The sequence below is a fragment of the Lepidochelys kempii genome, chromosome 7, assembly GCF_965140265.1.
Source record: "Lepidochelys kempii isolate rLepKem1 chromosome 7, rLepKem1.hap2, whole genome shotgun sequence".
Lineage (NCBI taxonomy): Eukaryota > Metazoa > Chordata > Testudines > Cheloniidae > Lepidochelys > Lepidochelys kempii.
In genome coordinates, this window is record NC_133262.1 from 86,238,860 (window position 1) to 86,265,373 (window position 26,514).

General features: G+C 43.6%; 1 protein-coding gene across 1 annotated transcript; it reads left to right on the top strand.

Annotated features, from left to right (window-relative positions):
* OIT3 (oncoprotein induced transcript 3) lies at nt 1–26,441 on the top strand. Its single transcript, XM_073354927.1, has 9 exons — nt 1–64; nt 3,815–4,189; nt 6,390–6,500; nt 9,556–9,678; nt 11,980–12,102; nt 18,117–18,277; nt 19,794–20,209; nt 24,469–24,568; nt 26,259–26,441. The coding sequence occupies exons 1-9, from the start codon at nt 1–3 to the stop codon at nt 26,439–26,441; spliced, it is 1,656 nt and encodes a 551-aa protein (XP_073211028.1).
* Nucleotides 26,442–26,514: the final 73 nt, after the last annotated feature.

Genomic DNA, 26,514 nt, shown 5'->3' on the forward strand with positions numbered 1-26,514 from the left:
ATGTTCCAGTACTTGTTTTTCTCCTTCTGTATCTATGTCCAGTTACAGCCAATATCTTCAGTGGGTGAGTAACCGCAAGTGGCACTGCTTTTAGGAGTATCTGTGTGCATGGTATGTTGGGACTTAGGCTGGGAAGCCTTGTGCTCCTTTTGGATAAAAGAGTGGTAGATTCAGGCATCAGTATTAGAAATATCTTGAGGAGTTTTACAACCTCCTGTTCTACACAGAGAGTCCTTTCTGTCAGAGTGTTTGGACCCTGGCTAAACAGGCAACATCTCCACTTATTTATAGTTAAAAGCTGGGGAAATTTTAATATTCATTAATGGTGGGGACTCTCTTTTGACTAGGGTGGGCAGGTACTGTGCTAGTTGCTCACATGATCGAGCAACACAGCTCAGTTCGGAGAACTACAGCATCCCTGCTGTTCCATTACTACACTTCTTGGAGCAGAAACTGCCACTTACGCAAAACATACAGGATTGAGCTTTATCCAGAATGTCAGACTCATGAACGCTTATTAGATCATGAGCTATGTAATTATATATGTTACAGTGCACAAACAAACACTAGTAGTATCAGTAAGGTTACAAATGGAAATGCTTAAATGAAAGTTAACGTTCTCCTAGCATTAAGTTGGCCATGCTATTTCCAAAAGCACTCAGCAAAGCTAATGGAAGGGGTGCGTGAAGGGGTGGGGGTGGAAATGAAACGTAAAAATGTAGCAGTTTTTATTTTAAAAATTTGAATGACTTTTTCACATTTTTTGTGAACTTTTTTTTTAATTCCCCCACCCAAAAAAAAAAAAAAAGTTTTCTACCAGCGGCAGTGTCCAAAAGAACTGGCATTTAGAACTGCACCTGATGAGGCAGTAGCTGCAGGATCTTGCCCCTATGTTTGTCTGCAAATAGCTGTATTAGTCTTCAGTGTTCTCAGGGCTAAGGAATATTTTAGTCACTGTTGTCCCCTCCTGCTTGAAACTGCTCACAGTCTGGGTGGGGGGGTGTTGTTTCACTTGAGCTGCTTCATCAGTCTGGAGTTCCCCCCTTCTCTCTCTCCAAGTCCCTGCATTGTTCCATTCTCTAAATCTCGCCTTTAAAACCTTTCTTATCTGTTTAGCTAATGACAAGCTCTCTGTGGCAAGTGGTTTCTTATCCCATCTATGAAAGACATTATATAGAAGCGAATTGCATTGTATATATCTTCAGTGCTGCTAAGTTGGGAAGTGGACAGGGGATTCCTCACTTTGCCACCTTTTTGTTGCTAACACAGAGCTTTTAATCTTGGACAGTAACCCATCCTAAACCCAAAACAAGAAAGTCATTGAAACTAAAGCATTAAGGAGAAAGGCCAGGTAAGTGGGAAAGAGGCTATTTCAGTTGTATCTGTTCTGGATACAGGAATAGCCTAGTTCTTCCATGAAATTAGTTCATTCTGCTGGTAAGAGAAGACAGGATTGGGACACCTTAAATATGGTGGGTCCAAGTCTGTCCTTGTTAGGGGGGTAAAATAATCTCTTTGAGAATACTGGCTTTAAAAGGGTGACATCTCTGGGAAAGAGAAATGCATAGTGAGTCTCTTCAGAGATCTGAGATGCCTAATGATGGCTTCCCTCTGCAGTCCTCGTCAGGGCTAAGGAATACACATTGTGTAGCAAGTTTTCTGTTAAATCTGTTCTTCTGCTCATCACTTAAAAACAATGGTACCAAAGCTTCTTTAAAAGTTTTCCTCCATGATCCAAACCTGATCTCCTAGAGCTCCCTCTCATAGCTTTGCAGCCCTCTAATGGCTTCTGCAGCTGGGTTTTTTTTTTCTTTTTTTTCTGTTTTACTGAACTCAAAGCCAAATGAGACACATCCGTGGTTGCAGATGGTGTAAGGATGTTTAGTGCAAGATTCCTTTAAGAGTCTCCTTGTATTATAGGAAGGTTCAAGATAGCATTTCAGTGACAGAAACAGGTATTTACAGAGGATACAGTTAAATTAGACAATCTTTAAACCATTCCTCAAAGCACTTATAGTTCCCATTTCAGAGCAAGTGAAGCAATGATAAATACTGTACTGTACAAAGACAGTATCTAGAACATTTTATTTAAAAAAATAGTTAATTTTGAATGGCATCTTTCATATAAACTGCATCACACCATTCTTTAGAACTAAGTTAAATAATAAATAGCAGAGAGAGAAAGTATAGAATATATGAAAGAAGTATATTAAAGAGAGAGAGAGAAAGACCGTGTATTCTACTTGGATGGGATGTGCTTAATCAGAATGACTGGCTTTATTAGTCTAATGCTACTGAAGGTAATGAATTCTCCTTAGTCAGGACAATATTAGCATACATTCTGCTTACAGAGGACAAATCTAGTCATGGTTAGTGGTAGTTAACTAGGTGTTAATATATTGCGAAAATCTAAGTTCCAATCTTTTAGTCTAGAAACAGACTAAATGCAGGAAAGATGAAAATACACTGAATATTTTTGTTCATGTATTTTCAATGGTACGGTATTCTTCCATTTTAGTTATGTTGCGCACGCACACCTCCCACTGAAGTCAGTAGATGCTGGTTCCCAGCATGTCCCAGTTCAGAGCACTGCACTCAGTAGGTTTTGAGGTGACATATGAAGAGAGGTGATAGGAAGGCTGTTTTAGATGGCAGCTGAAGGTGGTCAGACCAACCATAATGAATGTATTGAGTCAGAGGAGGGGGAGTTTTAAAGGGCAGAAGAAATAATGAAAACCAGTTTCTTGGGGTAGACTGGGGCAAGTCCACACTGGTCTTTAAATGCCAGGGACCTGATTTTTTCCACTGCCTCGCCCCTTGTGTAGTAATTTACACTAAGCAAAGTGCGTGCAAAAACCCTAGCAAGTCAACATGGTAGCCCTTTGCACCGGTATACAGTACAAGGCTACACAAGGGGGCGGGTGATGGAGAGCTAATCTAAAAACAGCAGTTTGAACTGCCTGAAGAGGGTTTACAGTTATACTGGATTCTAATGACTCTTGTGTAGGTTCTGGGCCAGATCCATAGCCAAGATAACAGGCAGATATTTTCCATTTGTAGAACTGTAACATGAATATGTTCACCACCTATCTATTGCTTGCATTCTAACAGCTACTTCTAGTGATGATTTCTGACTTCTATCCATAGAAAACTAGTACTCGACAAAAAGTGAACTGTGCTATTGTTGAATGCTTTTTATGGATTTTATAAATGCCTCAAAATCCACTTGGAACTCGGTCCTCCTCCTCCTCCTCCTGAAGTCTGGGGGAGAATTAGAATTGACTCCAATGGGTCAGACACTTATGTGGCCCCAGAAAATGGATGAATGCCAAAGAACTGATGCTATGCAAGGCATTTCAATTATACTTAAATAATAGATTCATGGGGTGTCTGATCCACTTGATGTTCCCTGCAAGCTTAGTCACCGGTCAGAACTTGAATTTGCGAAAATGTTTTCCACTGGTTCACTTCGTTCTGCTATGCTCCAGGTACCCATTATATAGTAGTTATTCTGCAAGTCATTCTTACTGTCATATAACGTTTTATGTGCTTGAATGCTCCTTTACATTGCTTGTTTTTAAAGGAATTAATTAAGTTGAACTTTCAGAATACTTCATTCCTCTGAGTTTCTGGTAAATGGGACAATCACTTTACCATTATCATTCTGTCTCCTCTGGGATCTCTGTCCATTAAGAAGATTCTGCTATATCAGGAATGGAAAAATAATTATTTTCTGGTTTCTACAGTTACCTGTCAGTAAACATGGTTTGATTATCACTGGGTTCTCCCTCTTCTCTCTTATCATACGACTCAGCCCTGGACCCTTGCTCTGCCTATATCAGCCTGAATGAGCCTTGGAGGAACACTGATCACCAGATAAATGGTTCCCGTGACCAGCCTACATGCGATAGCCACATTGATGGGGAGTGGTACCGCTTCACTGGCATGGCTGGCGATGCCATGCCTACCTTCTGCATCCCAGAGAACCACTGCGGGACCCATGCCCCCATCTGGCTAAACGGCAGCCACCCTAGGGAGTTGGATGGCATTGTCCAAAGACAAGCCTGTGCGAGTTTCAGTGGGAACTGTTGCCTTTGGAACACCACGATTGATGTTAAGGCATGTCCCGGCGGGTATTATGTCTACCGCTTAACCAAGCCTAGTGTCTGCTTCCATGTGTACTGTGGGCGTAAGTAACCATGAGAGTCTTTTCTTTGACAATCTCTTTATTCTTCTCTGAGTGACAACTGTGGTGGGGGTTTCCCCTCTCTGGTAGTTCCTAACTCCCACCCCTTGCCTTGGGGTGGGGAATCCTCCTATGGATATTGGGGAGGCAGGAATGCATCCAGAAATAACTCCAACCCCTTTATCAGAAAACAAACAGTCCAAGTGCCCCTCCAACATTAGTCTCTTAATCATAGTGCTGCAGTATGGTGCCAGCCCACAGTGGCCACGCAAGACAGGCTGCTCCCTGGGTCTTTCCCCAAGCCCTGACCTCAGACTCTGGCAGGAAATCCTATGGCCTGTGTTATACAGAAGGTGATTGATTAGACCACAGTGGTCCCTTCTGGTCTATAGACTAGATGATCACAGTGGTCTGTTCCGGCCTCAGAATCTGTCAATGGCATTTCCATCCTCCAGCAGGAGGAGAGCTGGCAGCAGAAAGCAGGGGTAGGGCTTCCTGCCAGCTCTCAAGTAAAGGAGGGTTCTGGGGCCAGAGGGCTGGGCCTTTCACACTGTTGATATGTGAAGTGAGGACTCCACAATGACAGTGCTGCAAAACAGTTGAAAAGTGGGGGAGTTCCCTTGTGCCTAGAAATTAGATACCTAAAGAACATAAGAGAGCAAGGAAAGCCCAGGCTATGAAAACAACACCAGCCCAGCTCCTATGACTAGGGCCCTACCAAATTAACGCCATGAAAAACGCATCATGGACTGTGAAATCTGGTCTCCACCATGAGTTCTAGCCTTTTGTATATTTTTACCCTATACTATACAGATTTCACAGGGGAGACCAGTGTTTCTCAAACTGGGGTTCCCAACCCAAAAGAAGGTTGCAGGGTGTGTTTGCTTGAATTGCAAGGTTGTTGTAGGAGGGATGGGGTATTGCCACCCTTACTTCTGAGCTACCTTCAGAGCTGGCTGGAAAGTGGCGGCTGCTGGCCAGGTGCCCAGCTCTGAAGGCAACACCGTCAGCAGCAGCGCAGAAGTCGGGGTGGCAATGGGCAGCCGGAGAGTGGTGGCTGCTGTGCAAGGGCCCAGCTCTGAAGGCAGCAGTGGAGAAGTAAGGGTGGCAATGCCATACCAGGGCACCCTGACGTCTGTGCTGCTGCTGGCAGCAGCGCTGCCTTCAGAGCTGGGCTCCCAGCCAACAGCTGCCGCTCTCCGGCCGCCCAGCTCTGAAGGCAGCGCTGTCACCAGCAGCAGCACAGACGTCAGGGTGGCAATACCGTGATACCCCCTACAATAACCTTGCGACACCCACTCCCCACTACCCCATTTTGGATCAGGACCCCTGCAACTACAACACCATGAAATTTCAGATTTAAATATCTGAAATCGTGAAATTTATGATTTTTAAAATATTATGACCATAAAATTGATCAAAATGGACCATGAATTTGGTAGGGCCCTACCTATGACTTTTGCAGAACTGGGCCGAGGTCTGAATTGACAACAGAATCCAGAAACATTCATGATTTTGGGTGAGTTCCAGATTCTGTGGGACAATTTCAACTACTTAATTTATAACTTTAAAAAGTCTCTGTTTTCTCCATGTAATCAAATCCATAAACCTACTAGTTGTTCGGTCATCCACAAAGTCTTCCAGGAAAAACAGGGAGGTATGGTACCTGAATTTTTCATATAAATACCTAAATAAAAAGCAGGAAAAACTCCTTTGGCCTAGAAGATGTCTCTATATCTGTGAGAGACGATGACTGATTTCTTTTCTTCTTGCACAAAAGCTTGTCAGACTGATGCAGCATAAACTGTAGGCTTGTTTATTTTAGAAAAGTTGCAACTGTTTCACTAAATCAGTTTTAAATCTGTCTAGTTAAACTAGTGCCAATCTCTAATGTAGACATACTTAAAATGGTTTAACCCTCACTTAAACCGGTTTAGATTGTGTGGGTAAATTACCAAAACTAGATTTGAATAGGTAAATTAAGATAGTCCAAATTAAATGAGTTTTAAACCAGTTTAAATGTCTATACATTAGAAGTTTAAACAGATCAATTCAAAATTGATTTAATTAGACCAGTGCTTTTCTAGGCTGGGCTTGTAATTTATCAGTTTAGCTGAGAACATGAAACTCATAGCACTAATGGTAGAACTCGTTGTCTAGATTCTCAGTATTCTAGATGAACAGTGCTCTTGTCATTCTGTAGATTTCTATGATATCTGTGATGTGGTGGATTGCCATGGCTCCTGCTTGGATACTGGAGACTGCATGTGTTCCTTGGGGACGACACTGGGACCTGATGGACAGACCTGTCTTGGTAAGGGCAGGAACAGAGGGGCATAGGAAATGTGAGGAGAGACCAGCTAGAGAAAGGGACTAAACAAGTTACTGACATTTCCTTTCTGTTCCTTTAGTTACTCATCTCCCAGTTAATTGCTTAAAAAAAGTGTGTGTGGGGGGGGGGGCGGAGGGCGAGATATGTTTGGGACTAATTTTACCCCTTGTTGCTTGTAACAAGTCTACATTGTTTGCAGGTCAATGATCTCACCTTTGGAGTTTTCCACCATTAACTCAGCACCTGAATGACCATTATCCTGGTGTCCCTGAGACCAAGTAGTTACTGAGGGTGAATCTGTGTTCTCTGTGGACCAGCAGTTGGTTTAAAGAAGAGCTAATCAGAGGGCAGCAGCTTTGCTGTCAGTGATGATTTGCTTTGGAAGGTCACTGCTCATTCATATTCAACAATAGGCTCAGTGTCTGCCATGAGAGGCTTTTCCTTCACGGCTCTGTGAGATTCCTCACTTCTCCAAACAGTTGCATTCACTGTCACAGTGCTACGTGCTAAGATTGGTGATGCTGACAATGTTACTGTCCTTGCAGGGCCCTATCCAGGGCTTGGGACATAGTATCTTCAAATCACCTGTTGGACTTTCTGTCTCTGCAAATGTAGCTTGGAGGCAGAGAGACTGTGCTTGATAATCTGTGATCAATGGGTAAGAGTTCCCAGACCTAGGTGGCATGGGGCTGGTACTTTTTCAGTGGAGGGGCCTCACTCGGGAACTTTCTTCCTCTTCTGGCCCACCAGAATCTGAGTCTGTTGGCCTTCAGGACTAGTGGTGAGATCTGTCTCTGCTCCCGGGCTTTTTCGTTATGGTCTGATTATGGTGGAGAAGGGATTAGGCATAATGATGGATGTGAAAGTTGAATGATGACTGAGTCTTTTCCAATATTGTCATTAGTCTGCAAAATATGTGTGGATTTTTATCTTTTTAATATTTCTTGTGTCCATAGACTATGTGGTGTGCACTTTTATCAATTAAAACTTAAACCCGTGATAAATACCTGGTGGTAAAAAATTGATCAAATAGCTGGTGCTCTCTTCTGATCTTCACACTGTCAGACAGAGGTGTTGTTTTTTCTCACTGAATTGAGCATTGGAGAAAGGTGCTGGGCTGACAGCCCTGCAGACTGATTCCCTTTATATGTCCACAGAACAGCAGCGCAAATTTCCTCACATTGCCTCGCCAATATGCTTTCAATCCGAAGCTGTGGGAGATCAGCTCTATACAGGAGAGAACTGCTGGCTTCTTTGCTGACACTGATAATTGTCAGAGTGGGTTTTGCATTGTAAATATCTGTTCACTACTGGACTGAGGCCATCAGGCCATTTCACTGAAGTCACTGAACATTCAGAAGATGGTAATAACTTCATCCCTGCTGACATGGGCTGGAGTTCACCAGTGACCTCAAAGTGAAAGTATGTGTACCCCATTACTAATCCCATGAGCCACTGAGGTCTAGAACTAAACAGCAGCATCTGGGAATTCTGTCTTGCACTGAACTAGACTGACTTATGCAATATACTACAGATGTTATATATATATATGTTGAATCCCAGTTTTGAACTGCTGATCCTGCAGTTCTTTTCAGTTTTCTTAAATTAAATACATTCACCTGCAAACTAAATTATGAGTTTGAGTTAGGATTTAGGCTTAGTTTAGGATTTTGCCATAAACCAACCTATCTTAGTGGGTTAATAATACTATTTACACACTTACTTTTCACCTCTTGGAGACCTTGAGTCAATCCCAGATTGTCATAGCTGAAACTACAGTCCGTCAACCTCGTCCCTGAAGTGACACCTGTCTTCATAAAATCCCCATGTTGACTGTCTCTGCTTTGATAAGCAGAACTAGAGTACCAGCGAGACAGTATTAAAGTCTGTGGGCAGAATTTTGTGGAATTACAAGACTAGATTTAAAGTGTCTCTGGCTGAATAACGTTGAAAGTGTACAGCCTTGAGTAGAGCCGTTAAAAGAACTCAGCACAGCCTTTTCCTGCTTTAGGTCTATCTCTAGCCACCCCAATCATCCCTCATTTTCATAAACACTAAATTTCAACCCAAAGCATTAAAAAGAAAGGAAGAAAGAAAGAATTTGGTCAACATGTCTTATCTCTGTGAAAAGCAGTATCTCTGTGCCTCCTAAATTCACTCAACATTTTCCTTAAAGGGTAAAGGATGGGTTGCAGCTTATGCCTTCAGCTAAAAACATCAAGCTTGTATCACTTGTGGAAGTAGATTATGGCACCAGCTACCAACTGATTGTGTAGGGCATGTGAGGACTAGTATTACCTAAAAGAACTCCTCTCTGTACGGTCTTTTAAAACTACATTTCTCTTATTTTTAGCTTCTGTCACCCAATAAATAATAACTAGCAACCTGTGTAGAGAAAATCCAAGCTTCGCTGATGGATAACCTTGTCATTTTACCTCGACTTAGAAAAATTGTCACTCTTGTGGCCTGCCAGCAATCCCTCCCCTCGCCCGCCCCCTCCCCCCCCGCCCCCTTTAATGTGTTCATTGCATGCAGGCAAAGAGTAAATCAAGTTTAAAGAACCAGGATTCCCTATAAACAGTGAGCCTTTCCGCTCAAAAGGGAAGAGAAACTACAGGCTTCAGGGGTAGTTCTAAAATGGGAAAAATTAGGAGGAATTCCTGGGGCTCAGCCAAGGGATTCAAAGGCAACCTTTACTTTTCCATCCCCTCTCAAATAGTTAACCCATACCCTCTGGGGAAGTTGCGTACTGTCATCCTCCCCATGAAATAGTTTGTGTGCATGTCACTGTCTGTGACCTGTTTTTCCTTTATATTCAGCCTTGTTCCTAAGGCAGACTCAGAGTAGCAGAGGTGTTCACTGCAGTCAGTGGCAATGACCCCTGTTATGTGTTAAGGGTATTGATTCTTAGACCTAGCTCGTGTGAGTTGGCCAGAAAATAAAGTCCAATTTCTTATCAGCAGCCATGTGCTTCAGACCCATTTTACAGGCTGTGTGTTGCAAAATTATGTATTATTTCAGTATTTGCTTCCCGTAGATGAGAATGAATGTGAACAGGATAATGGAGGTTGCAGTGAGTTTTGCGTGAATCTGAAGAACTCCTATCGCTGCGAATGTGGAATAGGGCGCACGCTGGGAAAGGATGGTAAAACCTGTGAAGGTGAGTTAAAAGGCAAAAGGATGAAGGTACCAGCATGGAATTACAGCTCTGAATAGCACCTTCTACAGTCATACTCCCATAAAGTTACATCAATCATTACATTATTTTCCTGCATAAATATTATCCCACAGTACTTGGTCAGTCATGGCATTTTTCAGCTGGTGTGAAATTCACTTGTGTTACTGTTGTACTTGCCAGTAATTTTACTCCTGAAACACTTAGAAGAGAGCGGTGAAGAGGCTCCTTCCCACTCTTCCAGTATTGTTTCCAATAAAAACATACATTTGTATTTTTGAACCAGTTTTTTATTTGTTGCTAGCCGACATAAGTGGCTTTTATCTTCATAAAGAGAAAAAAGGGAGGATGGAGATAACCTTGAAACACGACCTAAGTGCAAATCATGTAGTGATGGGACCTTACCAGCACAGCTGTCAGCTGCTCTGTGCATGACCCCTCTCACCATCACCCCATACAGTGATGAAGGAATGGAAACAAAATGATGAGGCATGGGACAGGGCAATAGGGACCCATGTGTAGGGGATAAGCAGGATTTTGTATTGCCATAATCTGGCAAAAGATGATCTACGGATGGAATTGGTAGGTGGGAAAGATCAGTTAGTCCCAGTTATGGTTGAGAGTTGTGGGGTTTTTTTTGTTTGTTTGGTTTTTTTACTCTGCTGAAGCTCCCCCTACAATCCTAAACTTCACTCACAGTTCTAGAGAGTAGCTATACATGTGCTGAAACAACTGGCAGAGAAATAGATAGATACAAATATGTTGTCATTGTGATTCAGAATTAACACCCTGTTGAGATGTATGAGGAATAGTTCAAATCTCTCTTAGAGGTACTGGCTAATTTGTGCCCTCAGTTCACCCATTAAACTGCATTAAAATCAGTGGGGTTGTACAGCTGTAAGCTGAGGTTAAACCCTCATCAGGAACACTTTTTGTTTGCAAACACACATGTTCTAAACTATTTTTGTGTGAATGGTTTAGTTCTGTAGACCCACCAAACAAATACTAGTAAAATGCACTACTTAGTATAGGTTCAGGAGGACCCTTCTTTCCTAAAAAGCTAAAAAAAATCCAATACAATGCAAGTTTTACACCTTTTAAACCTTTGCATCCGATGAAGTAAGCTGTAGCTCACGAAAGCTTATGCTCAAATAAATTGGTTAGTCTCTAAGGTGCCACAAGTACTCTTTTTCTTTTTACCTTTTAAATTGTAATTGGATCACATTTTTAGTCAGCAAACAAGGGAAAATTCATAAACTTTTACTAGTGCCCTGTTAAACTCAGAGAGTAATAGCAAACGTGTGAAATCTGACAAACTGGAGTGACTGCTAACATTGCAAATGCTTTTTCGATTTGGTTTCCACAAAATTTTCTTGAAGTAAAATCTCACCCAGTTATTACCCCCAAAGCTCTAATCTAGTCAAAATGCTCTTCATACAGCCAGAAATATACTCAAGTAAGATGCATAACAGACATTTAGTGTTTCTTTCTGTAGGAAAAGTATAAAATTAAAGAATTAAAGTGAGCTCAAGGTTGATTAAGGAAATATATATGTGTTGTAAAGAAAGGCCCTGACTAGCAAGTAGAGGGGAAGGCCTTGAAAATAGTAAGTGGTAAGGCCAGAAGGAATAAAGTAGGGAGGATGGCTGGTTCAAAGAATAACTAATAAGATAAGGGGAAGTTTCTAAAAAGAAGCCCTCTAACCAGTAGGGGTGACTGCAGATGGTTTTAAATCAAAGAGAATCTGTCTTAAAGTGAGCTAACACACCCCTTCCCCAGGCCACACACCAGTTGTCAAGCCTGTGTGAACCCAGGTACAATGGGAAAACTGTTGGACATCAAAAAGAAGGGGAGGAATGGCCTTGGGAAGAAAGGAGATTGTAAATCTTATCCGGATTAAGACTGTACATAAGGGTGAATTGTCTCAAACTGTTTTTTAGCTGAAGTCAGTAATTGGCAATGACATCCTTTTTTGTTAAAGGATGTAAAAAGTCAGTTCTTAACAGATTCATTGCTAATACCTGCCTGACCATGCTGGAGCCGACCAACATGGGTCTGAGCACCTTTGGGTTTGGCTCATTTATAAGTATCTTGATCAAATGCTTATAAATGTTTTGTTACTGTTTGGATATAGTAAATAGCTTCTTATTTAGGCTTTTTTAAGGCATGTTTCGAGGAACTGCATAAGACTTTGGATTTAAGAAAGGAATTTATGGTTAAATTGGTGTTTATATTAGTGTTAATATTTCAAACATTATTAATAATTCCAAACACTTTCTCTCTTAGAAATTGAAGGTTGCCACAATAACAATGGAGGCTGCAGCCACACCTGTATTGCAGTGGAGGACACATACCAGTGTGAGTGCCCAAGGGGGCTTCTTCTGTCAGAGGACAACCACAGCTGCCAAGGTAGGTGCAATAAAGATCACTTGCTAGAGAGCCAGTACTGTGTGGCCAACCGAGGGCAATGTAGGTAAAGTAGGGAAGCACCCTTAGATCTTTAATCCATTGGAGCTAACGTGCATCTTGAAGGGGACACTCCTTGGCTTTTGCTCATAATGCCTCTGCTCACCCACCCTCGCCAGCTGGGGAACGTGTTGTGTAGTCAAGCATCTAGCATGAAAGTAGGTTAGGGGTTTAACAGGGTAAATGGTGCCTCTTCTGAGATTTTATTTTATTTTATTTTCTATTTTACAATGGTGCCAATTAGTGTCAGATGTCAAGGGCATTTTGAGAAGGAATTCAGCATTTTAAAGAACAAGCAGCCTTACTTTATTAAATTCAGTCAAACATATGGTCACATACGTAGTTTATGGAGTAAAGCAGGTATTTAACAGAACCTTTTTATAACTGCAGAAATAAAAGCTTTTATTGCATCTAATCAAGCTTATGGTGATGTAATGAACTGTGGAAGACTTGCACAGAAACCGGAAGCAGTTTGTCGGTATCATAGCAATAGTTATACATGTAGCCATCCCTTTCAGCGTAATTCATGGTGTCGTATCATCTGCAATTTTTTAAAAAGAGAGTCGAGCCAAAGAAATGTTTATATTTTTTAAAGTAATTTTCCCCTCCCATTTATTGTATTCCTGCTACAGTTTGAAACTGAAATGCTTTTTTCCTCCTGGACATACACAAACCCTATGTACAAGTAGGAACATTGTGAATCATAATTTATCAATTATTTGTATTGTGGTAGCCCCTAGGAGACCCAATTATGGACCCCATTGCACTAGGTGCTGTACAAAAAAATGGCCCTTGCCCCCAAAGACAGACAGCCTCAGGGAGCACAAGGAAACCGTGAGACAATATTGATCAGCATGATAGGCAGTAGTCCTGGGCTAGGTTCCTTGTAAGCCGGGCGGCCACGCAGCAGCCTATTTAGCGCTACGCGGGCACTCAGAGAACCCACCCGGGGACCTGCTGTAGCTGGGGGAGGGGTGCCCCTCCACCAGCCGCAACCTATCCCGACCCCCAGCTGGCCAGGAGAGGCAGCTCCAGGTCAGGGCTGGGTTCAAGCCAGGGGAGGGACACCCCGGCAGGTCCGGGCCCTGGAAGAGTTGGAGTTGGGCCGTCCCTCCCCCAGCCCCAACCTAGCCCAGCACACAACTGGCCAGGGGAGGAGCGGCCCGTACCTGCCATGGCCGGAGCGCGCCTCTCCCAACCCCAACTCTGCCACGGCCCAGACCTGCCGAGGCCGCGGCACCCCTCCCCTGGCCCAATTCTGGTGGGGCTCCCCTCTTCTAGCCCAAATTCTGCCACGGCCTGGACCCGCTGGGATGCCCCTCCCCTGGCCTGGACCTGACAGGGCTGGGGGAGGAGTGCCTATCCTGCAGTTCCAGCCCTGGAGCTACCTCTCCCCGCCCCAGCCCAGGTAGGGCTGTGGGGAGAGAGAGCTGGGGGAGTCCTTTCTCCCCACCATAGCCCCGGAGCATCCTCCTGCACCCCAAACATCCCTGCCCCCACCCCAGAGCCTCCACCCCAACTCTCTGCCGCACCCTGAGCCTCTCATCCCTGGCCCCACCCCAACCCTCTGCCCCAGCCTTGAGCCCTGTCATAACCATACAGCTAAGGGTAGCCTAGAATTCCTCCTTACCTGTAAGGGCTTAAGAAGCTCAAATAACCTGGTTGGCACCTGACCAAAAGGACCAATGGGGAAAGAAGATACTTTCAAATCTTGGGCAGGGGGAAGGCTTTGTTTTTGTGTGTTCTCTTGGGAAGCAAAGATGCATCAGGTCAGAAAACTCCTTCTCTTATAAACCATCCTAAAAGTCTGTCATATTACAAAAGTTGTAAGTAAAAGCCAGGCAAGGCGTGTTAGATTATCTTTTGTTTTGCTTGTGAATTTTTCCTTTGCTGGAGGGAGGTTTATTCCTGTTTTTTGTAACTTTGAAACTAAGCGTAGAGGGAGTTCTGCTGTGTTTTTGAATCTTTTGTTACCCTGTAAAGTTATTTTCCATCCTGATTTTACAGAGGTGACTTTTACCTTTTTTTTTTTTTTTTTTTAAATAAAATGCTTCTTTTAAGAACCTGACTGATTTCTCTATTGTCCTAAGACCCAAGGGTTTGGGTCTGTGATCACTTTGTAACCAATTGGTTAGGATATTATTCTCAAGCCTCCCCAGGAAAGGGGGTGTAAGGGCTTGGGGGGGATATTCTGGGGGAATAGGAACTCCAAGTGGTCCTTTCCCTGATTCTTTGTTAAATCACTTGGTGATGGCAGCATACCCTCCAAGGGCAAAGAATTTGTGCCTTGAGGAAGTTTTAACCTAAGCTGGTAGAAATAAGCTTTCATGCGGGTCCCCACATCTGTACCCTGGAGTTCAGAGTGGGGGGGAACCCTGACATGGTGGCAGCGGTGGGCCCTCATCCCCTGAACCCAACCCTCTGCCTCAGCCTTGAGCCCCTACTCCCCGGACCCATCCCAGAGCCCACACCCCCAGCCAGAGCCCTCACACCCCTGCACCCCAATCCTCTGCCCCAGCCCTGAGCCCCCTCCCACACTCCAAACCCCTCTATTCCACCCCCACCACATGAATTTTGTTATGTGCACCAATATGAAGGTGATGTGTCACACCTCATCTCCATATTGGTGCACATAACAAAATTCATTCCGCACATGGGTGGGAAAAATTAGAGGGAACATTGGTCTTGGAACACAGCGCTGCCAGCATTGTAAGTAGTATATGGATTAGACCTCACGTAAGCTGAATTGGATGACTCAAGTGCTTAAAACACCAGCAGCTCATCTACGTTAGGGTTCAAGATTTGTTAACATTGGTGAAATTGAACCAGTACTGTCAATACTGGGACAGCTTTTCGAAAAATTTCTCTAACATAGGCAAGGTTACATTCTTACTTTACTCAGGGGGTGCTCATCAGTAATGAGTTGTTGGCATTGCTTTTTTTTTTTTTTAAGTCTTTTTACCAGTGGGTGATGAGTTAATTTGGATCCAAAGCTGATTTATTGATAGTAGTGAAACCTGTTCTAATTTTAAGTGTTCTCCAGATTCATGGATTCCCACATAGTCTAGAATACACAGAAGCCTGCACAGCCCTAGCCCAGAACTCAGGTGGTAAAGATTTTCTTCTCCTCTCTCCTCAGTATTTCAAGGTAACAGCATTAAAAAATAGAGATGTGCCAAAACCAAAACCCTGAACTTTGAAGAAATGCAACCTGGATCCAAACTCTCTTGCTTTGGCCTATCTCAGTTTAAAAGCATTAGGCTTTCTCATTTGTCAAAGGGTTAATTGAAAGTATTAATAAAAGTCCTAAAGTAAGGCTGAGTTCATCAGTTCTGCAAAGTGTTAGCTTTCTGGCAGACTATGGAAATGGTTTCACGGTGCCCCTGTAGAATCTTGAAAATAACATTTGTCCTTTGTTTTGTCCTGTGCTGTTTGACACACATTGATTATTTCTCACCCTCTTGTCTTTCTAACAGAGCAGGAGCTCTATGACATTTCCTTTTTGTTTAATTCCACTCCCCCCTTAGTGATGACAGTTAGAGAGCACACAGCTCTGGGAAGACTGCATGTTTGACACATCACACCAAAAATGATGGATTTTAATAAAACTATTATTCTCTATAATGGCTTGGTGAGTGTTAAAAATATTGCCACTGATACAGCATAAATGTTCACTTGGGGGAAAAGTTACACTTCAGTGATGCTTGTTGTATCCCAGATCCAAGGAGCTTGGCATTAGAGAGGCAAACCTTGTGGAGTGAGAAGTGTTGAATTCTTTTTCTGAGTTGCCTGAGTTTGCCAAATTAATGGATTTGCAAAATGTTTTGTCCTGTAATTTAAAACTAAGTAATTCCAAAATTCTGTATCTTTTCTAGCTAAGTGGGGAAATCTGGGCTATGCATAAGAAGCAGAAAGCCTCCCCCAAAATTGAGTGGGTTCCCTATGTACAGGGTGTGTGTGTGTGTATATATATATATATATAGCATTTATTTTTTAATAAAAAATATTTTCTCCCATACACACTTCTTTTTAACAGTCTTTCTCTATCCCGTTTTCACTCTGCTCCATCTCTGCTCATCTTTCCCCAGTTTCTCTTTAATAGAATTCAGACTCAGAAATGTTCAAGTTGAATTTTCAAATCCCAGACGTCCAAGTGGCTTGGAATGAAGCAGAATGAGTTTGCTAATCATTACCAAATGTATTGCATTAAATATTGATTCTAATGGTCTTTCTGAACACATCCATTCTGGCTGGACATCTATACAGAACGAATTAAGCCCTCCCAAAGTCTTGTTATATAGCATGTTCTGGGACTTATATACAACTTGAGATAGATACTTCAAGGATGGTTCTGTTTGGGTTGTTACAAAGTCCTTGCCAGTAACATTACAGGGGTCCTCCCAGGACATTACACTGTTAATGATATCGTCCAGGCCTGGACTAAATAAGAGTAATTTGAAAAACAATAATTAAGCTCTTCCCACAAAAAACTTCAATCTCTTCAATTCTGTCTTCTGCTGCTGGTCCAGCCAGGATGGAAATTGTTTCAGTTGCTTGGTTCCAGTGTGCCATGTGGAGAATTTGGGGGTAATCATGGATTGGAGCAGTGAGAAAATTTGAGGTGTGGACAGGACATAAAATGAAATGCGGGGAAGAGCAAAACCTCTCCATATTCCACAGTAACTTAAAACACCCTGAAATGAAAAGGGATGAGGAAGATAATGTGATACGATGCTTTGGCTAAAATGCTTAGTGTTAGTCTGGAGAAGAATAGAGTAAAAATCACTTGTATTGAATAGTCATAACTGAACAAAAGGACAAAGACCTCTACTGGATCCCAGCAATGCAGGAGATGCACATTAAATGCAGCTCTCAGACTCCTGGCTACAGATTTGCCCCACAAAGAGGAAAAACTGCTCTTTGGGGCATCTAAAAAGCTGAAATCTGAAATATTCAACTCCCCTGTCTGGGCAGAGATCAAAACAAAGTGTCTGTAGGCCAATAAAAGGCCATTTCAGGAAACACTGGAAATGGGAGTTGTCAGGGTTTCCTCCCCACTCTGAACTCTAGGGTACAGATGTGGGGATCCGTATGAAAAAAAAACCTAAGCTTATGTTCACCAGCTTAGGTTAAAACCTTTCCCAAGGCACAAATTTCACCTTGTCTTTGAACAGTATGCTGCCACCAGCAAGTGATTTAGACAAAGAACAGGGAAAGGACCACTTGGAGTTCCTATTTCCCCAAAATATCCCCCCAAACTCTTACACCCCCTTTCCTGGGGAGGCTTGAGAATAAAACAAGATGAGCATAAACCAGCCTTGGATTTTTAAGACCCAAAAAACCCAATCAGATTCTTAAAAACCAGAACTTTATTAGAAGAACAAAAAAAAGATAAGAGAACAACTCTGTAAGATCAGAATGGAAGATAATCTTACAGGCAGTCAGATTCAAAACATTAAGTTACTGAAAGACACAAAAACAGGAATACACATTTCCTCCAGCACAGCGAATTTCACAAACCAAAACAAAGAAAACCTAATGCATTTTCTAGCTAGATTACTTACTAACTTTACAGGAGTTGGAGGGCTTGCATCTTTGATCTGTTCCTGGCAGAGGTATCACACAGACAGACAAAAGCCTTTTCCCCCCACTCCAGATTTGAAAGTATCTTGTCCCCTCATTGGTCATTTTGGGTCAGGTGCCAGCCAGATTACCTGAGCTTCTTAACCCTTTACAGGTAAAAGGACTTTGCCTCTGGCCAAGAGGGATTTTATAGCACTGTATACAGAAAGGTGGTTACCCTTCCATTTATATTTATGACAGGAGTGAAGGGCGGCCTGATCACAAATAGGACATGTGCTCTCCCCTGCATTCCCAGTAATGGTATGCAGAGTCCTTCCCCACCTCACTTGGCAGATTTGCTGTGCTGATCATTATGCTGGGGGGTTTTCTTGCAGTTCCAGTGCTGTGCAAGTCCACCTCCGTCGAGGTGAGCATCCCCAAGGATCTGGTTGGAGGGCTGGATCTTTCTCTCATCAATGCTTCCTGCAAAGGAGTATCCAATGGCACTCATGTCAACATCAACTTCTCTTTGAAGTCCTGTGGCACTGTTGTAGATGTATGTATCCTCATCACCATCAACTGTGTCATCATCATTGTTCTCATTACATGCATAGGGACTGGGGATAGGTGTAGGGTCAGCTAGGGCCCAATCCTGCAGTCCTCATTTACATGAGTAGCTGTACTGAGGTTACTAAGACGATTGATATGGGGAAGTGCTGCAGGACTGGACCCTCAGTAAATGTTAATACCCTTCCAGCTTTGGATGCATCATGTGAGTCATGAACCCAAACTCTTAACTGACTGAGCTGTGTGGTTATCCAGTTCAGCTGCATTTCATAAAGTTTCTTATTGCACAGGTAGAACCTGTCTCGGCCAGTCTGATTTCTAAGCTCCTAGTGGCCGTTTTATGAGATGAATACCAAGCATTTAAGTTCTTTTTGGGAGACAAATGAAGAAAATACTGGCTATGTGCATATCCTCTATGGATACTTGAGTATTCCTACACACTTCCTCTCAACTATTCACCCATCATATCATAGAAGGCCCCAGCAGGGCAGGCCCCATCCCTTTTCCAAGGAGGAATGGATTGAAGGGTACTCCCTCTCTCTGGAGTCCGACTACCCTCTTTCCTTAGCAGTTTCAGCTCAGGAGGAGAGGAACTGGGACAGGAATCGAGCTGCACGTTAGGCTATACTTCAATGATCACAGTAGAGAACATAAGGGAGCAATTTCAGCTCAGAATGATGGGTAGGTGAAAGAGCCATGGAGGGCCCATCTTTCACAATGTCTGGTTTTATTTGTGTGTGCGTATTTTTTGCTTGAAATGGTGGAATTAGCAGGCATTTTCTAGGGATTTTAGCCACAAATTACTGTGTGGCAGCTTCAGTGACAGCATATTTTCCTGCTACCATGCAAACAACCTCAGCCCAGGCCTGGACGGGCCACCAAACTCTACGCATGAGGATTTGTTCCATTTCCCTTATTGGCTCAGTCCTAGTAATGTACATTTGGAAGTACTGAGGACTGAACTGAGACCACTAAATTCAGTTCAGTTAGGGCCTCTGAGTGGGCTTGACCTTGGTCCTTGAGGGAAAGGCCAGTTTTTATGCTCTGTCACTCCATAGCTGACTCATTTGCAGAAATGCAGTCAGAAGGGAACGCAGGAGGAGTGTCCCCATTACTGGCAATTTCTCAGGAGCCAAAGGGCTACACCTATCGCAGTGTGAATAGTGTAGCCGATTGCATGGCCTTGGCCTCATTTGTCATACAGAGCTCCAGTCCATGGAGACGACATGTCCAAGCATAATGTTTGGATCCAAGTGTCCCACTGCACCCAGATAGTGTCCATGAGCCCTACTAAAGATGAGGGTGACTGTGGTTGTAGCATATAATTTTATTAGCTGCCGTTTGTTAGAGCAGGAATAGCAAGAGAAACCCAATCTCTGGCTTTTGTATCCAAAATCAAACAGATTTTAAAAAATAAAGGTCCTGTTTGATGCCTGATGTTTCCAGTTTCTTCGTGTTGTGATGATCTTCCCCCCCACTTCCCACCTCCCTTTGTTGTGCTGCAGGTTGTAAATGATAAAATCATTGCTACCAATCTGGTGACTGGCTTGCCCAAGCAGACACCTGGCAGTAATGGGGACATCATCGTCCGTACCAGCAAGCTGCTGATCCCTGTGACCTGTGAGTTCCCCCGTCAGTACACCATCTCTGAGGGCTACGTCCCCAACCTGAAGAACTCCCCTCTGGAAATCATGAGCCGCAACCGGGGCATCTTCCCCTTTACCCTCGAGATCTTCAAAGACAAAGAGTTTGACGAGCCCTACAGGGATTCTCTCCCCACCCTCAAGCTTCGCGACTCGCTGTATTTTGGGATCGAGCCCGTGGTGCACGTGAGTGGGCTAGAGACACTGGTAGAGAGCTGCTTCGCCACCCCAACCTCAAAAATTGATGAGATCCTGAAGTACTACTTAATTCAAGATGGGCAAGTGTCACAATTTTACTTCCCTTGTCTGTCTGATATTTAACCCCAATACCATTTGCCATCTGGGTCACAGGTACATAGAGGAAACAGAAAACACCATCACTCCTCAACCGACAGGAAAAATCTAGACTACTGGTCAAGGCATGTTCAGAGTAACTGCCATCAGCCATTGCTACCAGTGCAAAACCACCCATGTAGTAAAAAGTCTGGAGGGACCAAAAAGAAGGCAGCATAAGTGACTGTTACATATTGTTGTATATCTGTCTCCGTAACTTGGCCCCTGTAGAAAAGACATGTGACCCTCTTTGTGTGTCAGCTGGTGACCAAACACTAAAGCTTACTTAACCAATGAGTTGAATCCTACTACGGTGGCTAGATTTGTTCTGTGTGCAGCTAAGCCTGTGGAACCAAATCTCTTTATATTCCATTAGCAGTCATTTTTACCCTATGAGCCAAAAGTTCCACTTCTAGGAGCTTTGCTGAGCTCATTTCACATCTTACACCTGCCATCTAACGGTCTGTCTCTGGCTATCACTAGAGACACAGTGGGCTACAGATCACTTAAATATGGGGGCAATTTTCTGGCAATTGACAGTGGGTCAAGTCCTCAGGGGGATGTTAATAAAAAGCTTAGAGCAGACCTTCGAGGTCTGTAAAGGGACATCTAATAATGATTTTGGTACAAGAGTTTCCAAGTAGGTTTGCTGAGTGTTCTGATGTTTCATAAGATGGTCCCAGCTTTGACAGGATTGTCACATGTCCTGACATCTTTAGAATCATTTTAGTGTTAACATGATGTTGTCATGTTTTGATGCTGTCTCAGGATGTTTGCATTGTGGTGTTGCCAGTCAGAATGGCATTGCAACATCATAATGACATAATGCAAATTTTACAGTATTGTGAAGGTTGTGTGTATGACTCAGGGGAGAGAGTCCAGTAAAAGTAATATCCAAGATGCATTCAGCCACTAGTTCAGGGACTCTGCTAATTAGTTAAGTCTCTAATTTAGTGTCTGCCCATCAGCTGGCAAAGATAACAGTGGTTTATACAATATTCCTTCAGCAGCCAGCTTAAGTCATCCACCATGACAGTTAAGGAGGCAAAAGTTTAATGGGCTGCTGTTTTAAAAGTAGCAGGGAGGCTTTGGGTTGGGTATTTTTTTGTTTTGTTTTTGTGTTTTACTTCAATCTCTCTAACTTTAATGAACTATTACTGCAGCAGTGTGTAGGGCTTCTCTCTCAGTAACCAATGGTGAGCTACACCTTGCCACTTGTACACTGTGCTTGATGCATCAGTTGCACTTAAGTCATTTATGCACTTGTACTTCTGTGCTTTATGCACCAAATCATAATGGAATAACTTGTTTATCAGATCTCCTCGCAATGACTTTGGGCACTTGTATTCTTGGGGCTCCAAACATCCATTAATCACCAACACTTGAGAACATTACTGAAAATGGTCAGAATTGGAAAAAGGAGGAACATGAACTGAATGGGGAGAAAGGAGAATTGAATGGTGAGGTCTCAAATCCATTACAGCAGCAGATTTGCACTTGACTATGATGGCTCCAGGGGGTTCCTCCTGTAAGCAGTCGCTGGCATTTCCTCCTCAGAGGAAGGAGGTACCCCCAACCCCTCTGCTATTTTTATACTCTACAGGACAGCAAAACTTTACAGAAAAGATTTGATATTCAGTGTGGTGGAACAGACACCATTCTGACTTCACTCTGTATAGTCATAGAATCATAGAATATCAGGGTTGGAAGGGACCCCAGACGGTCATCTAGTCCAACCCCCTGCTCGAAGCAGGACCAATTCCCAGTTAAATCATCCCAGCCAGGGCTTAGTCCTGTCAAGATTACTATTACCTATCAAATGACTCTGCATGGGCACACTACATACTGTTTTAGCTGCTCTTGCAGCAATTGAAAAGTAAAATTCATAGACTATACCAGTGATTAGCCCATGCTAAAAAATGTTTGTTCTTGCTCAAAATAGTACTCAATTCACCATCCCTGAATCTACCCATACACAAAATCCCAAGGATAAAATACCCGCTTTTTAATTAGTTTAGCTAACTAACCACCATCAGGTCTGCAAGGCAACTGTGGCATAGAAATTATTTAATAAAATACTGTATAAGGACATGAAATACTTTTAGGGAGTATCCTTCCCTTACTTATTTTTCACCACCCCAAATCCCCCAGCTGACAAGTGCTGAAGTTTCCGTACTTTGGAGTAGGGTGACTAGACAGCAAGTGTGAAAAATTTGGACAGGGGGTGAGGGGTAATAGGAGCCTATATAAGAAAAAGACCCAAAAATCGGGACTGGACCTATAGAATTGGGACACCTGGTTACCCTACTTTGGAGCCCACTACCTCACTTCTGGAAGGAGTTGCTCAAGATAATGAAAGGGGCTGCCTCCCTTCAGAAGCTGAGTGCACCTAGACTGACTACTGGGGGATTAACTCAGACCTATGGGAACATCTGAATATTGCTTTTTGCAGATGCATATTAATTTACAAATTTCCCCTGGATTCCTATCTTTGTATTAGCCTCGTGGGCAGTTCTAGGAGTTCTAAATTCATATTGTAAACCAGACACTTAGACCATTTGTTGAGAAAGGCCTGAAATAAAACAAGTGATGAACTAAATAACACTGATTTTTACAAATTTTTATTTACCTCTTTTCCTCACCCCGCCCCCTTCAGTCAGACAAACTGATCATTCCAACAGTTATATAGTGTAATGCATGCTATTGTATCCACTTTATGCAGAACCCTACTAGAGTTAGCAACATTCTGCAGGCTGAGGAACCTAACTGGCTGAATATCCCAAAGGTTTTTAAATGAACATTTGTGCGTAAACAGAATTATTTTTTTTTCTTTTTCATAAATGAATACACTATACTGTGTAATCGTTTCCAACAATTCATCAAATATTTCTACTGCGGCTGTCTGTTAAAAGTAAGGCTATAGTATTTCAAGTTTTGTTCCTCTACCCTCCACCATTTCCATCACAACCTCTTTTATAACAGGCAAAATCCACATTCCTGAGATTAGTTTGCAGAAGGGAACATGTTGTGTTGTAATGCCGTACAACAATAGAGTAGAATTTTTGCCTTTTTAAATTGGCAGGGCATTGTAATAATCGACAAGAACTTTTATTAAATAAAAATTGTTACATGTTTCTTTTTGTTAGTTCTATATCTAGCTCTAAACTGTTATATAGTTCAGCCTCCAAATTTAAGTTCTGTAAAAACAATTAACCATTCTCCTGTAGTGTTCATAGAAATATAGGGCTGGAAGGGACCTCAAGAGATCTTCTAGTCCAGTCAGCCCGCAGTGCTGAGGCAGGACCAAATATACCTAGACTATCCCTGAGCGGTTTTTGTCTAACCTGTTCTTAAAAGACTCCCATGACAGGGGTGGGATTCCACAACCTCCTGGGAAGCCTATTCCAGTACTTAACTATCCTTATAGTTAGAAAGGTTTTCCTAATATCTAATCTCAATCTCCCTCACTGCAGATTCAGTTTATTACTTCTTGTCCTGCCTTCAGTGGGTGTGGAGAACAATTGATCACCATTTTCTTTGTACCAGCTCTTAACATATTTGAATACTGTTATCAGGTCCCCTTTCTGTCTTCCTGTGAACCCTAATACAAACATATTGTCCTAGAGCATGAGAATCTGAATGTGAAATTGGCTAGACATGGAGAAGTTGATCAGTGTAATTTCACAGGCTAAACTGAAGAAATGCAAAAAGTAAACAAAAGCATAAATGGTGAAAAGTACATGCTTTGGTTTTAATGAGCTAAGAAATTTTAGTAACACCGATAAGGACACTTACTTTTAAAGTAAATGATTTTTATCTTCCCAGTGTCCCTTTAATTATGACATTATATTTCTTTAAATAATTCAGCAAATATCTTCATCTGTACATCTCTATTGATCATTGCAGATTCTGGTGCCCAGAAAGGTGAACTGAGGATAAACTTGATTGCAATTCTCTGGCAAATCTTCCGGTTGTGGGTGTGCACAGCATTATTAGTTGGGCTCATTCTGCCAGTTGTCTTTGCTGCAGAGCTGGGCTGGAGATGCTATCAGTCACAATTGTTGTTTTTCCTCTTCATTCTTGAATGTTCTGCCGTGGCCAAAGACAATAATATGGATGGTAACTAGGTGACTAAGTATGTTGGGGTACTTTTCCCCCCCACCTCTGTGAAAGCTATTAAAACTTCTCCCTCTGCTTTCTTCAGCTGTGTTTCTGATGACTCTGTGAAACAATACACATCAAAGGATCATCTTGCCAAGCACTTCCAGGTCCCTGTGTTCAAGTTTGTGGGTAAAGACAACAAGGTGAGCTCAAAACAAAACTGCTTCTGAGGCAGACATTGAACCAGCCCGTAACTGGCTTGGGAGACTGTCCATGGGGGAGTGACTAGTGGGAGGGACACAAATGGGGCCCCAGCTAAAGGGGGGCATGTCCCATCTCCCCACGCGACCCCCTCACGTGACTCATCCCAGCCCAGGGGGTCCTGCGCTCTTCCCGTCCCCTCCCGATCCCACGTTTCCTCACGGGGGGAGACTCTGCTCCAGTCCTCCTGGCATGTGTGGAGCCACGCACTAATGCACTCTCCCAGGCGGCCTCTGGCCACGCTGCCCACCTGGGATGCTGCCTGGTGCGGCACGCAGCGGCTGCTCTCTCCCAGGCAGCCTACAGCCACGCTGCCTGCCTGGCAAGCAGCATGGCCAGAGGCTGCCTGGGAGAGTGCAGCCACTGCACACCGCACCAGGCAGTGTGGCCGGAAGAGGAGAGGCTCTGGCCCTGTCTCTTCTCTTCCAGCTCTGGCCCTGCCCCTTCATCTCCTTGGCTGCTCGCCTTGCCCCACCCCGGCATTTTGGGGAGGGTCATGTGACCCTTCCTCCTTCCTGCCCCCCCGGGTCGCCATTGCATGGGGCTGATTCTTTGCGCGCGTAGTGTTACAGTAGTAGTAGAGAGTCGGGGATAGGAATTGCCATACCAGAACAGATGGATGGTCTGCCTAATCCAGTATGCTGTTTCCTTTAAGAGCCTAGATCAGGTGCTTTTAGAGGAAAGTGCAGGGTGGGGCAAGTTGTGCAATACCGTGGCTCAATTTCTTCCTAACAGCAGAAAGCAATTAGCTCAGGCCTGAAGCATGAAGATTCATAGCTCCTGTAACTGGTGTCCTACCTAGTGTAGTATAACTGCAGATTCTGCTGTATCTTATTCTTGTGTCTACACCTGTTTGAATTTCATTAGGCTGTTCTCAGCAGAATCAGGTTCAAAATTCAACCTTACCTGCATGCACAAAAATGCAGGACGTCCTGCTCACTACTCAGAGGGGACTCTACTGTCATCTGGGGCATAGGGAGCTGCCATTCTATCACTCCATCTTCCTCACTATCTAGAAATGACAGCTGCCACTCACATCCTCCTTCCATGGTCTCCCACAGTCTCCTGTCCCCCTCACTCTACACTGACCTGTTTGCCATATTTCCCTCCCTATCCCCTCACAGCCTCCTACTCCTCCCAGCTCATGCCACATCCCACTGCCCTGTCTCCCTCTGCCTTATGCTCCCCCAACCCGATTCCTCATAATTTCCTGTTCTGTTTCCTAACAAACTCTCCCTTATGAGTATTGCCCCTTCAGTTTCATTCCCAGCACCTCCACATTCTCTTGCCCCTGCCTGCCCCTTACATGGTGACTAAGGGAGCCACCGTCTTCTCTGAGCTCAGTTAGGCTACAGAGTCACTGGAAACCACAAGTAGGGCAGCCATTTTTGCTCGGAGCCCCCTCATTTTCTCCTCTAACAGTTAAAGGGACATGGCAGTGAGGGCGGCCTGTGGCTTCAGTCCCTTTAGTAATGGGAGATGGTGTCCATCTTGGATAAGGACAATATTTTTCAAGTTTGGGATAGAAATGAAATCGCCTACATATTGTGAGAGCTGGCAGCACTGCTTATGTGAAAGCCAGCCCCCTGGTTCTTCACACTGCCATCTCCCTGCCTTGTCACAATCCTGCAGGAAGTGTTCTTGCACTGCCGCATCCTTGTGTGTGGCGTGCTGGATGAGAGGTCTCGCTGTGCCCAGGGGTGTCGGAGACGAATGCGCAGGTCAGCTGGGATGGAGGAAGAGGAGGAGGAAACCAGTCACATGGCAAACCATATCCTGACAGGTGGCCCCATTAGAATTGACATGGATGAGTAGCACTCTCTCACCATCACCAGTGTATTACCCAAGAACCTGCCCTCCCTCCCTCCCTACTGATGTTTTGTTGCAT